The 15,795-nt window shown below is 49.1% G+C and overlaps 1 protein-coding gene across 17 annotated transcripts in view; it reads right to left on the reverse strand.

Annotated features, from left to right (window-relative positions):
• The window catches only part of NIN (ninein), a 131,843-nt gene that overhangs the window by 24,189 nt on the left and 91,859 nt on the right, over nt 1-15,795 (reverse strand). For 12 of the 17 annotated variants that reach the window (XM_053386331.1, XM_053386241.1, XM_053386151.1 and 9 more), the window contains 8 exons: nt 14,985-15,508; nt 11,404-13,422; nt 8,523-8,648; nt 6,934-7,003; nt 5,516-5,719; nt 3,276-3,377; nt 2,000-2,122; nt 381-494 (listed from right to left, as the gene is read on the reverse strand). In XM_053386331.1, coding sequence (XP_053242306.1) covers nt 381-494; nt 2,000-2,122; nt 3,276-3,377; nt 5,516-5,719; nt 6,934-7,003; nt 8,523-8,648; nt 11,404-13,422; nt 14,985-15,508 — 3,282 coding nt within the window. The remainder of the gene's footprint in view (nt 1-380; nt 495-1,999; nt 2,123-3,275; nt 3,378-5,515; nt 5,720-6,933; nt 7,004-8,522; nt 8,649-11,403; nt 13,423-14,984; nt 15,509-15,795) is intronic. The other 5 variants (XM_053387186.1, XM_053387018.1, XM_053387099.1 and 2 more) reach the window with 2 other exon arrangements.

Consider the following 15,795-nt stretch of genomic DNA (forward strand, 5'->3'; position numbering starts at 1 on the left):
GTCCAAAATGACTCCCAGCCCGCGCACCTGGTCCTTCAGGGGCACAGTGACCCCATTCAGGACCAGAGCCTGGACACCTGGGCATTTTGCACAGCGTCATCAAAATTCTGCATCTGGGGGGGAAAAGGCCAGAGTGGAAGATCACAGTGATGTCAACAGGGCACTTACTGCATCTCCAAACTAGCAAGGGAGGAACACAGGGCAGGTTTGGAGGAACCCTGAAACCCACAACTCCTATGAAGTCCCAACCGGACAGAATCAAATTTGCCGGTAAATTCCAGCTCAGCCATTTCAAGGTTTTGAAGCGTTCTTGTTGATGTGTAGGCCGATAGGAACACTGTTCAGAGACTTCAGAGAGGACAACACCACAAAACACACACCTTGTCTTGCGACGCTGCCTTCTGAGTTTTCAGAATCTGATTCTGGTGCTCCAGAGATGACTTCTCCTGCTTCAGGGAAGCGACGAGATCTTCTAGGAAAGCCACTTTGGCTACCTGTAATATAAACGCCAGGAACTAACAGCAGCAGCAGCAGAGAAAACAGGTTCTCCTCTTTACTTTCAACTTTCTTGGGCACATGAAACTAATTATAACTATCTTGAATTTCTGCTTATCCCTCAAGAAAGAAGGGCATTTTCGCTGGCCAGGTTTAATTCAAACTCATCAAACCTCCTTTGGGACAGGTTCTCGGGAATGGAGGAAGGAGATAGAATTTGTCCATATGAAGACCACCTGCTGGAAACTCCTACTTATATGGTTCTTAAATGTAAACTATATTCTGATCTCCGCCAGCAGTTTCTAGATCAACTCTGCATCCCCAAATGGAAACCAGAGTTGGAGGTCATACATTTTCTTTTACTGGGGAATAATCAGAAGGTCACCAAATTAGTGGCTAAATATCTTTATTTGTTTTTTTGTCGCAGAAACACATTGCAGGCGTCTGATCTCCCTGGAGACCTAGAGATGCTGAAGGAATGGGTTTCCCAAACCCCAAAACTGACTGTGCAGGCAGTTTGAAACTGCACCAAAATCCCTATTTTTCCTTAGCTAAAATGCTTTAACTTGAGCTCTTGAGCCGAAACCCAGCTGTATAAAGCTGTGCTCAGAGCCCTCTCCTTTATCAGTTTGTGACGGCAAGTATGGCCTTCACTGTACCAGTAGAACAGAGAAGACACGTCTGTGCCTTATCTTACGTCCTGACCACAAAAACGCACAGACCCAGTCTGGGAACAGCGCAGAGTGTGTTCTCGGAGATGATGACTTCTTGCTCCACGATAAGAGTAGGAACAGGAAAATCCTTTTATGGTCAGAAGTACAGGAAGGAATACCCCTTTATGGTTAAGAATACCAGAGCAGAAACATATGTGATGTCAACCTGCGTGTATAGGCTGACGTGGTTGGGCTCCGAGGGGAGGAGGGAGAGGGTGCCTCATTTCTTGGGACTTGCTGTGGACTGACCACGCAAGTGCCTTCTGCTATCTGGAGAGCAGAATAAACTCTTTCTTTGAACCAACCTTGGTGTCATTTGACTTCCTTCCTCCTGTCCGGGAGCAACGCAGACCCAATCGGTGAACTCCAATAAGGCTACAATGTAACGTTAGACTTTTTCGCCTCTTTTCATTTGACAAATGTTCTGTGACATTGGGGAGGTGGTAATTCTGTACTGATTTACTATGGATGTTTGTATGTGATGCCAATAAAAGGTTTGATGATGAGATGATGATAATATAAAGAGAGCACATGGGAAGCATAAAGAGCTGCCTTGCGCTGAGCCGGGCCACTGGCCCAGCCAGTCATCTCTACACGGACTGGCAGCAGCTATCCAAAGTTTCCGCTGCAATGACCCTGTCATGTAGGTTAGGCTGAGAGTGAGCAGCTGCTCTGAGGTCTCACCCACAGAGCTTTGTGGGGATTTGAACCCTGGTCTCCCAGGCCCCAACCCAGCACTCTAACCACTACGCAACACTGCCTCTTGATGTAGCATTGCTGTAAACTCTCACCTTCTGCGCACATCTGTTCAGCTCCTCGCTGAGGGCTTCCTTCTCTTTCAAAAGCTTCTCGTTTTTCACAAGGACGCCGGAAATCTCATTCTGGAGGTCAGAGAGGTCCGGGCATCTGGGAATCTGTGGGAGGCAGATATGTTTCAACCTGGGGGCACCGGGTTCTTCTCTGTGCCCTCCCCAGGCTGCGCTGCCATGGCAGACCACGAGGATGGTCAGCAAGGGAATCTATACATTTTAAAAAGTACTTGTAAATATTCCTAACGCACAGGGGTGGTTCGTATACCCAGGGGCATTCCTTGGTGGATTTGAATCGCTTAGATTTATAGTATCGCCCTTAGAGCCAGGCAAATATGTCAGTTTTGGTGTCTCTCATTTTTCCAAGCTTAAAATTTAGTCCTCCACAATTCAGTGTCAGATTGCGTTAAAAAGTAATCTCATGAAAATTCAACAACATTTTAGTGTGAATTTCCAATTTATACTTTTTTAATGCAAGCTGGAGCAATACACGCATTTTGGCAAGGCAATTTCCCCTAAAAAAACACATTTTTTTTTGCATGTTGTGGTCACTCATATATGTAATCTTATGTCCACTTCACTCTGGAATATCTATCTTTGCACACATTACTCGGCAGCACTGCAAGATTTGGAAAAGTGCAAATTTTGAAAGATGGGTGTGTTTCGGTCCGCCTGTTTCAAGAAGTGCAAATTAGGTACACTCAGACTCGCTCTGTGGTCACTGTCCGGCAGAAAACAAACTAGGGTTCCTATTGGGCACTTTGTTTTACAGGTGAAACTCGCAAAATTAGAATATATTGCTCTATTTGCAGTCCTTGTTTTGCTGATTTCATTTAATATTCTAATTTTCTGAGATTGTTAATTTGGGGTTTTCACCATAATCATCACAATTATAACAAATAAAGGCTTGACATATCTCGCTTTGCATGTCATGAGTCTATCTCATATATTAGTTTCACCTTTTAAGTTGAATTACTGAAATAAATGAACTTTTCCATGATATTCTAATTTTCCGAGTTTCACCTATATATTTCTGGGTCTTGGCTCTTATTCAATATTCCTACCTGGGTAACAAGCTATTTGTGCGGCTTCGCATGACACAGGATATTCCGTTCCATCTTAAGTACATCTTAAGACTGTTGTGTGTCACATGCCTCTTTACACTCCAGCACAGCTTGCTGGGAACTTCCGTTTGTATATAGCTATTGTTTATGCCCTCACCTGCCATTGCCCCTCCTGCACCCTTGAGAAGGCTTACCTGCTTTCCCTTTTCCAGCTCTTCCTTGAGAAAGTAGTTCTCCTGCTCCAGAGCAAGGGCCTGAGCCCTGAGCTGAGACAGCTCCATCTCCAGCATCGAGGGCTGGGAGCAAAGCAGCAGAAAAAGTTAAGATGGCTTAGCCTGCCCATGGCTCGTTTACGTATACATTGCGCACAAAGAGACACGTATAAAATGTTCAACTAAAGAAGAATGGCAAGAAAAACTGATGGACTACGCTGAAATGGGAAAGCTAACTGGAAAACTTAGAGATAAGGACACGAGAGACTTTAAAAAAGACTGGGAACCATTTACCGTATTTTTCGCTCTATAACACGCACCTGACCATAACACGCACATCGTTTTTAGAGGAGGAAAACAAGGGAAAAAACATTCTGAATGAAACAGTGGATGTATCATTTTTGTGCTTCATGCTGTGGCCACAGACATGTGATCTGATGGTGAATTTGGGGTGACCCAATGCAAAAATCCTGAGAATTCCTGTGGATCCATGCTTTGTAACCACCTTTTTGCACCATTGCAGCCCCAGGCAACAGTGGGTGCGTGATTTTTTTGGTGCAGGCTGTAGCCATGGACATGCTATGTGATCTGATGGTGAATTTGGGGTGACCCAATGCAAAGATCCTGAGAATCCCTGTGGATCCATGCTTTGTAACCACATTTTTGCACCATTGCAGCCTCAGGCAACAGTGGGTGCGTGATTTTGGGGGGGCAGGCTGTAGCCATGGACATGCTATGTGATCTGATGGTGAATTTGGGGTGACCCAATGCAAAGATCCTGAGGATCCATGTGGATCTATGCTTTGTAACCACATTTTAAGTGGGGAGCGAAGGAAAAACAAAGAAGGGACATGAGAGGGTTGTGCAGAGAAGCAGCTGGCTAAGAATGCAGGAGAGGGATTTAACGGGAGGGAGGAAAGAAAGGCAAAAGTTTTCCCCCACCCAAGCCAGCCATCTCTCTCTCTCTCTCCCTCCCTCCCTCCCCCCCCCTCTCTCCCTCCCCCCCTTCTCTCCCTCTCCCCCAGCAGCACCGGAGCACAGAGAGGAATTAGAAGGAACGACACTCTGCTTTCCCCTCTGCTTGCCTGGAGGGGAGGGGCTTTCCCTGCTCTTTGTTCCGTTTCAGCAAACACAGCAACGAAACAGAGGAGGGTGGGCAGTAAGACCCTGAGGCAGAATGCAGGAAATCAGTCGCTTCCTCTTTTCAGGTTTCCCTTCTCCGTGAAGCGCGATTTGATTTTTGCCTGATTTTTCGGCTCCAGGGACCACACATTCGCTCAATAACACGCACAGACATTTCCCCTTCCTTTTTAGGAGAAAAAATCTGCGTGTTATAGAGGGGAAACTACGGTATGTTGTATTTACAGAAACATTGTAAAGAAATAGAATACACTCATAACTTGGGTTACAGACACTTCAGGTTGCGTTTTTGGGGGTTACGGACCGCCGAAACTCGGAAGTACCGGAACAGGTTACTTCTGGGTTTTGTCGGTCGCGCATGCGCAGAAGCGTCGAATTGCAACTTGTGCGTGCGCAGATGCGCCACTGCAGGTTGCAAACGCTGCGGGTTGCAAACGTGCATCCCGCACGGATCACGTTCGCAACCCGAGCGTCCACTGTAAAAAAATTCCTTCCAGTAGCACCTTAGAGACCAACTAAGCTAGTTATTGGTATGAGCTTTCGTGTGCATGCACACTTCTTCAGATACACTGAAACAGAAGTCACCAGACCTTATATATAGTGAGAGGGTGGGGAGGGGTATTACTCAGAAGGGTAGTGGGAATGGGTGATTGGCTGACAGGTGTGATAAACCTCTTGACAACTGTTAACGAACCACCCTGAGATCCACAGACGAAGGGCAATAATAATAATCAAATAATAATAAGTAGCAGCCTATCGACTTCAGGGTTTCAAATACCCTGAAAACACAGAGGGAGAGGGATGATGGACTCGCTGCCTTCACTTCTCCTACTGATCCACTGTTAAAAGTTGCTGCTCCCCTGGATCGCTCCTAAAAAGGAGATTCCTCAAACAGCCATCAACATCCCATAGAGAACGCAGAAAAAGCTCTAGAAGATCAAATCCCTGCTGAAATTACCCACAGGATTATCATGAAGGAACAGAATAATAAAATTTACAAATGGGTGCTTCACAATCAATAGCTCTACAAGGTTGCTTTGCTTTTTTCTCTGTCAGGACCTCATTATAAATCACCAAAATACCTGGATCTTCCAGTTTTCCAGTTCCTCCCGGAGCCAGGAGCCTTCCTTCTCCTCCGGCACACCCTTCTCCGCCTCTTTCTGCCGAAGGACCTTGCGCAGCCGTTGGTTAAGATCTTGAGCATCCACCTGCTGGGGAGACGTTTTTCGGTCAAGCTCTGCGTTCTCAAACTCCAGCTGCTGATTCCGGGCTTTCAGTTCAGAGGCCTAATTAGAAAACAAGAGCCCAGAAAAGAAATCAACAGCATGGAAACCCTACTCCATAAAAAAAAAAAAATCACACACAACAGCTGTTTGCATGACTCACTAAGGAAGATACTTAATCAAATCCAAACCAGTAACAATTATTATTAATAATAATAATAATAATAATAATAATAATAATAATAATAATAATTTATTATTTATACCCCGCCCATCTGGCTGGGTTTCCCCAGCAACTCTGGGCGGCTTCCAACAGAACACCAAAATACAATAACCTATTAAACATTAAAAGCTTCCCTAAACAGGGCTGCCTTCAGATGTCTTCTAAAAGTCTCGTAGTTGTTTTTCTCTTTGATATCTGGTGGGAGGGCGTTCTACAGGGTGGGTGCCACTACTGAGAAGGCCCTCTGCCTGCTTCCCTGTAACTTGGCTTCTTGCAGCGAGGGAACCGCCAGAAGGCCCTTGGCACTGGAACTCAGTGTCCGGGCAAAATGATGGGGGTGGAGACGCTCCTTCAGGTATACTGGGATGAGGCCGTTTAGGGCTTTCAAGGTCAGCACCAACACTTTGAATTGTGCTCGGAAACGTACTGGGAGCCAATGGAGGTCTTTCCAGACCGGTGTTATGTGGTTTCGGCAGCCGCTCCCAGTCACCAGTCCAGCTGCTGCATTCTGGATTAGTTCTAGTTTCCAGGTCACCTTCAAAGGTACTCCCACGTAGAGTGCATTGCAGTAGTCCAAGCGGGAGATAACCAGAGCATGCACCACTCTGGCGAGACAGTCTGCGGGCAGGGAGGGTCTCATCCTGCGTACCAGAGGGAGCTGGTAGACAGCTGCCCTGGACACAGAATTGACTTGCGCCTCCATGGACAGCTGTGAGTCCAAAATGACTCCCAGGCTGCGCACCTGGTCCTTCAGGGGCACAGTTACCCCATTCAGGACCAGGGAGTCTGCCATACCTGCCCGCTTCCTGTTCCCCCAAAACAGTACTTCTGTCTTGTCAGGATTCAACCTCTATCTGTTTCAACAAACTCGATGAACTTGACACAGCAATAGTCTGATGGTCATCAAGACCTCCAGTGCTCCCTTGCCGCCCCTGTGGTTTTTGGCGTGTCCCCCCGGGGGGGGGGTGCGGGGTGGAACCACCCTCTTTGAGCACCACTGATTTATAGTGTCTCCTTCCAAAGATACAAAATGAAGACTCAGCTAAGGGCTTACCTGCTTTTTCAGGTTCTCGGCCATTTTTTGCACTGCAACTTTTTCTTTCTGCACAGACTCCATTTGCTGCCTGAGGTGAACAGAAATGTTACTCCTTAATATGCAGCAACATCGTCATTTGCCTTAAATAAGTGTGCATGCGTGTGCAAGGGAGCAGGAGCGCAAAGGCAGCTTGGACAGGAGCATGAATAACAGTGAAAACAGCAGGAGCATCTCATAGCAGCTAAACTGAATCCTGATTGCTTAGGCCAGGGGTCCCCAAACTAAGGTCCACGGGCCGGATAAGGCCTGAGGGACTCATTTATCTGGCCCGCAGCGACCCCCGCCGCCCGTTCTTACCGGCTCTGCGCTGCTGCCCACCCCTTCCAGGTCGGAGGAGCACCAGAAATAGCTTGTGCGCATGCGCAAGTGTGATTTGGGCATGCACAAGTGTTATTTGCACATGTGCAAGCATTATTTCAAGTGCACATCCGGGTCCGAGGAGGCCTGTGCACATGCGCACAAGCTATTTCTGGTGCTCCTCGTGTTATGTACTGAAGTTCTCACCCTGGGCCAGCAGGGCGATACTGTAGATAGTTTTCACTCAGGTCCGCATATGCAAATAGGGGGTTGAAAGTGACGTTCAGTGATTGGATAGTTACAGAAAGTGGTTACAGTTGTGTTGTAGTGGAGCTCTATACAGTGGTACCCCGCTAGACGAATGCCCCGCTAAACGAAAAATGCGCAAGACGAAAGGGCTTTCCGATATTTTTTCCGCTTCGCAAGACGAATTTTTCTATGGGGCTGTCTCGCAAAACGAATTTTTTCCCGTGGTCTCCCTTTTTTTTGGCCTTTTCTGAAAGGCGCTAAGCTGCTTATCTGTAAATTGCCACTTATCCGCTAATCCGCTAAGCTGCTAAAAGCCGCTAAACCGCTTATCTGTCAAATACCGCTTATCAGCTGATCAGCTGATAAGCGGTACTCCGCAAGACGAAAATCCCTGCAAGACGAAGGCACCCGCAGAACGGATTATTTTCATCTTGCGGGGCACCACTGTATAAGCAGGCTGGCTGAACCCTTCAGTTCAGTTCTGTTCTGGCCTGTGAGTAAACAAGAGCTGTCTGAAGAATCGCTGTGTCGTCTGATATGTTCACCCACAAATTAACTCCTCCGACCGGGAAGTGTGCCGGAAATAGTGTGTGCGCATGCGTATGGGCACGCACTCCCCTGTCCGGGTGATTGGCGCTGGAGACACTGGCCCGAGGCGCGGTAAGTTTGCTGACCCCTGGCTGAGGCCATCAACACTTTGGCATTTATTGGACAAGATGCAGAACCCATCTAAACAAGACCAAAGACAAATAGCAAGCTTCACCTGTTTGGGTTCAGAGTCCATTCTTCCACTTCCTGGTCACTTTTCTCCCCTCAGGGCTGCCCTCCTTTGGGGATGGATGTGGGCGGAGCCAGAACAAGTGGGAGGCGGGGCCAGAGCCAAAACTCTTCTTGCCATCTGCCACCTCCCATTCACCCCCCACCCCCCGCAAAATTAAGCTGGGGGCTGCACGTGGCCGCCCTCGCTTTTGGTTCCTCGCTTCCGGTTTGGGGAGACTTACCAGAGTTCTTCCCGAGACCCGTTAAGCTCTCTCAAGCGCAGGTCGCAAATGCTGCCTTCCTCATTCATAAAGGCGATATTGTTCCGCAAAAGAGCATTTTCCTCTCGGAGGCGATCCATCTCACCCCTGGGGTGCAAAAATAGAGAAGTTCCTGTGAGTTGCTCCGGCCTGGATTTGTGTGCTGGAGTGTGCATTGCTTATAGCATGATCCCAGCATTTTCCTAACTGCATTGGGGAAATTCTTGACAGATTGACTCACCTTAAGCAAGGAAACTGAGTACCTTCCACAGAAAACTACCGCATTTTTCGCTCTATAAGACACACTTTCCTCCACCTAAAAAGTAAGGGGAAATGTGTGTGTGTCTTATGGAGCGAATGCAGGCTCCATGGCTTTGTGTTGCTTTCGCTGAAGCCAGGAGAGCGAGAGGGGTCAGTGCGCACCGATTCCTCTTGCTCTCCTGGCTTCGCTTCGCTGGAGAGGTGCTGCGCAGCTTTCCCTCTCTGCGCAGCGCCCCTTCAGCCAAGCGGGAGGAGAAATGGAAGGGGCTCCGTTGCTCCTGCCGTTTCGCTGAAGGGGCGCTGTGCAGAGGGAAAGGATATTTTTTTTCTTGTTCTCCCCCTCTAAAACTAGGGTGTGTCCTATGGTCGGGTGCGTCTTATAGAGCAAAAAATACAGTACATGTCTCTCTATTGTCCTATCCAGCCCCAGGGACTGTCCCCAGGTAGAGTTCCTCGTCACCCCCAAGCTGTACCCTCCTCAATTGCTCTTGCCTGCCTGGAATGTGTCATGAGACTGAGATAATGCGGTGTGTGTGAATGCAAAGAAACCTCTGACTAGCTCAGTTGGATAGAGCGTGGTGCTGACAATTCCTAGGTTGCAGGTTCAATCCCCGTACGGGACAGCTGCATATTCCTGCATTGCAGGACATTGGACCAGATCAGGGTCCCCCAAAGTTGGGTCTCCAGCCCATCTGGGACTACAACTCCCAGCATCCATAGTGGTCAGGGATGATGGGAATTGTAGTCCCAAACATGCTGGAGACCCAACTTTGGGAAACACAGGACTATATGTTCCTCAAGGTCCTTTCCAACGCTACAATTTTATGATTCTATGACTGTTGCATGACTGGCATGCAGCCCTGGCGCAAGGCTAAGACTCACAGCCATGCGCTCCCCCCTTTTGCCTCTGTTCCCGCCCGCTGGAGGAGGGTTGCCCACAAGGGTATGTGGACCTTGAACTGACAAGTCTCCCCCGTCTTATCTAGACTAAGAGTCTTTGCTCCTACAGCCCAGATTGGAGTGATTTAACAACTTGGGAGTTGCTGCGTCATTAAACTTCAAAGGATAAACTTGGACAACAGCCCGGATTGGAAGATTGGAAGGAAGTCAGGGGAAGCTATGCTGCAAAATAGACAGTTGAAAAAATATATATTTACAAATAAAGCTGTATTCGATGGATGAAAGGATATATATGATTTTTGACATGACTGAGAATCGCGTAGCCAGAGACGGAGAACTTTAAAGTGAAGATCAGAAGGTGGGGAATATGAAAACAACGAGAAGAGGCAGGAACGAAGATTTGGAGATATGCTTCAGAGGTCCAGACTACGGGGAGCCCGGAAAAATTAATAATTACAATTTGGATTACAATTTGGTCGCTTTTAAAATTTTAGTTTATTGTTTTGAATTGGATTGGATTATGATGCGGATATGATTGGCTGTTTTTATTGGAAAATCAATAAAAATGATTTTTTTTAAAAAAAGAGTCGTTGCTCCTGCAGCTGCAGATTGCAGGAGAAGATCAGCAATGGTGGTCAGGACATCTTTCCAACGAGGCCTGCATGCCATTGTGGACTTTCCTTTTCCTTTTGAGGAAACCTCAGGCTTTCCCTAGGGAAAAAACAACAAACCCTACTGATCTAGCCGTGAGCCAAACATTCACTCATCCATTAAGTGTAACTGGCATTTAGATGCGCGAGCTCTCGTTGGATAAAAATGAGATAAATGCCATTCTTCCACCAGCTGCAATTAAAGGTAAAGGGACCCCTGACCATTAGGTCCAGTCGTGGCCGACTCTGGGGTTGCGGTGCTCATCTCGCTTTATTGGCCGAGGGAGCTGGCGTACAGCTTCCGGGTCTTGTGGCCAGCATGACTAAGCCGCTTCTGGCGAACCAGAGCAGCGCACGGAAACGCCGTTTACCTTCCCGCCGGAGCGGTACCTATTTATCTACTTGCACTTTGACGTGCTTTCGAACTGCTAGGTTGGCAGGAGCAGGGACTGAGCAACAGGAGCTCATCCCGTCGCGGGGATTCGAACCGCCGACCTTCTGATCGGCAAGTCCTGGGCTCTGTGGTTTAACCCACAGCGCCACCCATGATCTCACCAAGATGCATGAGATCTCAAGATCTTACCCAGATGCGTGAGATCTTGTTGGATAAAAATAAGACAAATGCCATTCTTCCACCATCTGCAATTAAGGCACGTTAAAAAGAGATAATGAGCCAAAAGGAGAGGACAGGGAAGAGGTACGGTGTTAAGAGAGGCACAACACAGAAGCATCAGACTAAGTGGGACTCAGATATCGAAATCAGGAAAATTCGAGCAGCCTTTGATGGGCGAAAGAAGTAAACGACACTCTGGGCTGTACCACTTGAGATATGCATTAAAACACACATGCATGCACTTTTCAAAGCTGCATTAGAAGTGATTGGTTCCTGTTAGAATCCCAGGAGGCACACAAGGTCTTCTAAGCCAAAGTTAATCTACTGGTTAATGCAAGAAGTCCAGAAAAGTCAGTGGAAGCAGCAAGGAGGCAGTCAATCAGGGAGGCGAGAGGTGGTTAGTTTCAGAAAGCAGAGGGGGGCCGGGATCCGCGGTTACCTCATGAACTCCAGCTCCTGCCGCTGCTCGCCGCAGGTGTTCCGCAAGCCCCAGAGAGCCGCGTTCAAATCCTCCCTCTCCTGAGTATGGCTCCCCTTCTGCTTCAGCAGGGCCGCCACCTTTTCCTTGAGCTTCCTGTTCAGCTCCAGGAGCCCCTTCGCCTCCGTCTCCGCGTCCCGGGCTCTGTTCTCGCCCCAGCCGTGGCGCCGCCCGGATTTCGGGGTCTTCAGGGTGGCCACAAAGGCTTCCATCTTGCCCAGCCGGCTCTGCAGGACCAGGTTGGCATTCAGTAGCTCGGCGTTCTCCGCGGACATCTGGCCGTGGGCTTCTTCCAGCTCCACCACCCTCTCCTGCAGCCGCACCTTCTCCTGCGTCAGCGTGAGACTCTCTCGGTCGCTCTCCTCCAGCCTGCTCTGCAGACGCAGCAGCTGGGGCAAGTGGTCTTCCAGCCTGGCATTCTGCTCAAGCAACTTGCCCACCTCGGCTTTCAAGGCCTGGTTCTGCAGCTCAAGTTCTTCCGGCGCGGGAAAACCTTTGCTCTGCGCCCTGGAGCTCACATCTCTCTCGGCGGCTGCACCCCAAAGCTCTGGCGCCTGGTTTTCCAGCTCTGCCTTCTCAGTCCCAATTGCCCCTCTGTAGTCTGCCATCTCCACAGCTTGGAGTTCAGCCTCTGGGGCTCCGTCCGAGGGCCTTTTGCTGCCTCCGATGCAATCTGGGTGCGGTTTTGTGACACTGGCTTGTCCCCGGCCGAGACTTTCCCCGTGCTCCTCACTTCTGCAGGGCAAGGCGTTCGGCTGGGGGATGGTCTTGAGGATCTCCTCCAGCTCCTTCTCCACCTGGGAAGCCATGTCTTGCCGGTCCAGAGTGGCCTGGTCACATTCGGCCTCCAGGAGGCTGATTCGCTCTCGAAGCTGGTGCTGCTGCCGCTTGAGGGTATCATTCTCCACCCAGATCTCCTCGTAGGCCTTTTCCAAGACAAGCGTCGTCTCCATGGGTCCTTCTAGTATTGTCTCTTCAATTTCCATCGCCAGGCTGCCTGACTCTCTGACGCCACTGTCCGTTTTTACTTGAGCGTCGTCTTGGTCCCTTACGATCAGCAACCGCGAGTCTTCCAACGATTGTGGAACCAGTGTGATAAAACTAGGAGAGCGAGTTGGGCTTCTCAGAAGCTTCCTCTCTGTGGAGACAGTTGCTGAGCCACCTTCGGCTGAGGGTTCTTGGTCCTTTCTCTGGTCCGAAAGAAAGTCCGTCAGTTCTCTTGGCTCCTGGGGCTTCGCTGGCCCTGGGAAATCGCCCCTCTTCGTGTCTGCTTCTCTGTTCAAAAAAGCTAAATTTCTTTGCAGTTTGGACAGGCATTGCAGCTCCTGCTGGAGCTCTTCAATGTTGCCTTCAAGAGTCAAGACTTTGGCCCTCAACTCCTCCTTCTCTTCAGCCGCTCTGCTGAGCGCCTCCTGCTTCAGGCGTTCTACGGTGGCGAGCCTCAAAGTCAGCTTGCCTTTCTCCTCCTTGAATTCAGCCTCCTGCCTCTTGAGCTTCTGGAGGAGCAGCTCCTGATCTTCCTGAGCTCTGGACATTTCTCCTTCGTCTCCTCTCTTCTGGAACTCCTGCTGGTGGACCTCTTGCCTTTGCAGGAGTCCCTGGTGGAGCTCGCGCTCCCTTTTCGTCACATCCTCCAGCTGCTTCTGCAACTGCTCCTTCTCCAGGACCAGAGAGCTCACACACTCCTCAAAATGCTTCTCCAGAAGCTGTTTCTCTTCTGTGAGGGCCGACAAAGCCTCTTTCTCCTGCGCCAGCATTTCCTTCCACCTCTCCTGGGTCTCGGCGTCTTCTTGGGCCATTTCATCCTTCTCAAACTCCCACTGGGATTTCTCCTCAGAGGCCTCGCGCAACTCCTGCTGGTAGCGCTCCTCAAGGCCTTTCAGGGCCTCCCCGTACTTGCTCACAAGCGCCTGTCGGTCCACGGCAAACTGCTCCTCCATCCGAGAAACTCTTCCGTTAAATTCATTTTCCATTTTTGCCCTGGATGGTGGTCAACACAACACATTACTGAAGCCTCTGCCAAGCGAGGGACAGGCGGCGGCAGAACACTGACTGCCCTAGGCCTCAGCCTTTGAAGACCACAGGCCAAGATGGAGGTCCAAACTCAGTTTATTTGTCTCGTATCTTCATTTTTAATCCTCTCTCCTTTCGAATATTGTTCCTCCCGCCTCCTCTTAAATCCACTCCTCAGCTACTGAAGACCAAGAACGTAGCAAGAGGGGGACTTGTTTACAGCTTAGTCCAATATATTGGAGGCAATTCAACTTAAGATTACAAGAAATGTCTTCTGGGTCATGCGAGCAACCCATCTAGTCCAGCATCCGGTTCTCACAGTGGCCAACTAGAAGCTTGTGGGAAATCCACAAGCAGCATTTGAACACTCTCCCCCCCTGTGGTTTCCAGCAGCTGGAATTCATAAGCATCACTGCCCCCAACTATGGAAGCAGAAAGCAGAGCCAATATGGCTGGCGGCCACTGACGGCCTTGTCATCAATGAATTTCTCTAGTCTTCTTCTAAAGCCATCTAAGAGGTTGGTGGCCTTCAGCCGTGAGTTCCATAGTTCAACTTAAGTTCTTCAAACAGTGCAGAGTTAAACTATGGAACTCACTGCCACAGGAGGCCACAGGATGGCCAAGGACCTAGATGGCTTTAGAAAAAAACTGGACAAATTCACAAAGGAGAGGGCTATCGATGGCTACTAGCCAGGATGGCCATGCTCTGCCATGCTTCTGAATCCCAGTTGCTCAAAGCCACAGGAAGGGAGAGCTGTTCCTGTTCTTGGGTCCTGCTTGCTGGGTTCTGGTTGGTCACAGGATGTTGGACCAGATGGGGCACTGGCCTGATCCAGCAGGATCTTCTTATGTTCCTATGTTAGCTTGCCCCCCCTGGGCCAGCCTCAGGGGCAGGCAGCTGCTGCAGAACACCTAATAATAATTAAATAATAATAATAATAATAATAATAATAATAATAATAATAATAATAATTTTTTATTTGTACCCTGCCCTTCCCAGTTCAAAAACCAGGCTAACAACAAATTTAAAACACTTAATTATAAAAGCAGCATAAAATACAGTATAAAAACATGAATAACAATAAAATTCAAAATTCAGAAATCAATTTAGGGATAATAAGCATTAGATAATCCCCTGGGCTAGCTGGATGAATTAGTCCTATTTGGGCCAGCGAGGAGGCCAGGGGAGAATTAGCTGTGGGGTCTCAGAGCGGGTGATCTTCATAAAAGGGGAGGGAAGGAAAGGGAAATAAAAGATCAGGCTGAATTCAAATTAAAAGCCAGGCGGAATAGCTCTGTCTTACAGGCCCGATGGAAGGAGGTTAAATCCTGCAGGGCCATAGTCTCATGGGACAGAGCATTCCACCAGGTCGGAGCCATCACTGAGAAGGCCCTGGTGGAGGATTGTCTGACTTCCTTAGGGCCCGGGACCTCTAAACTATGCTTATTCATGGGCTTTAAGGCTCTCTGCAGGGCAGACCAGGAGAGGCGGCCCCGTAGATACGAGGGCCCTAACGCAGCCCCCTCACCTTTCCTCCTCGAGTTCCTCCCGATACTTCCGCGCCAGTTCTTGCTGCAGTGCCTCCTTCTCCACGACTAGCTTCTCCTCCAGCCTCCGCAGCTGCTCGCGGAAACCGCCCTCCATCTCTGCTTTCTCTTCCTGGACGGTCTGCGCCATGGCTCTCATTTTCTCTTCCAGCCGGACCCTGGCCTGGACCAGCTCTTCTCGCTCGCGGCCGAAACCCTCGCGGGCCTCCTGCAGCCTGGCCTGCAGCTCCTCCTGGTGCTGGAGCTTCAACTGGTCCACCAGGCTGGCCTTTTCCTCCAGGGATGCCTGCAGGCTGCCGGTCTCCACCTTCTGCTGTGAGTCGGCCTCCTGCCACTCTTGCCTGAGCCTCTCCAGCTCCTCCTGGAGCTCAGACACCTGGGCTTGCAGCCGGTCAACCTGCTCTTCCAAGGCTTGCCTTTCCTGGGCGTGATGCTGCTGGAGGATCTCTTGCTCCTGGCCGCAGCGAGTCTTGCTCTCCTCCAGCTGCTTCTGGTAATGGCACAGCTGGAGGAAGGGAGGAAGAGAGAGAAAGGAGCAAAAAATGAATGTTGGAAATGTAAAGAAAAGGAGGGTACTTTTTCCATATGTGGTGGACATGCAAAGAGGTAAAAGCTTTCTGGGAAATGATATATAATGAGTAAAAGAAATTTTTAAAAAGAGGTAAAAGCTTTCTGGGAAATGATATATAATGAGTAAAAGAAATTTTTTAAAAGAGGTAAAAGCTTTCTGGGAAATGATATATAATGAGTAAAAGAAATTTTTTAAAAGAGGTAAAAGCTTTCTGGGAAATG

This window comes from Podarcis raffonei, chromosome 1 (assembly GCF_027172205.1).
Source record: "Podarcis raffonei isolate rPodRaf1 chromosome 1, rPodRaf1.pri, whole genome shotgun sequence".
NCBI lineage: Eukaryota > Metazoa > Chordata > Lepidosauria > Squamata > Lacertidae > Podarcis > Podarcis raffonei.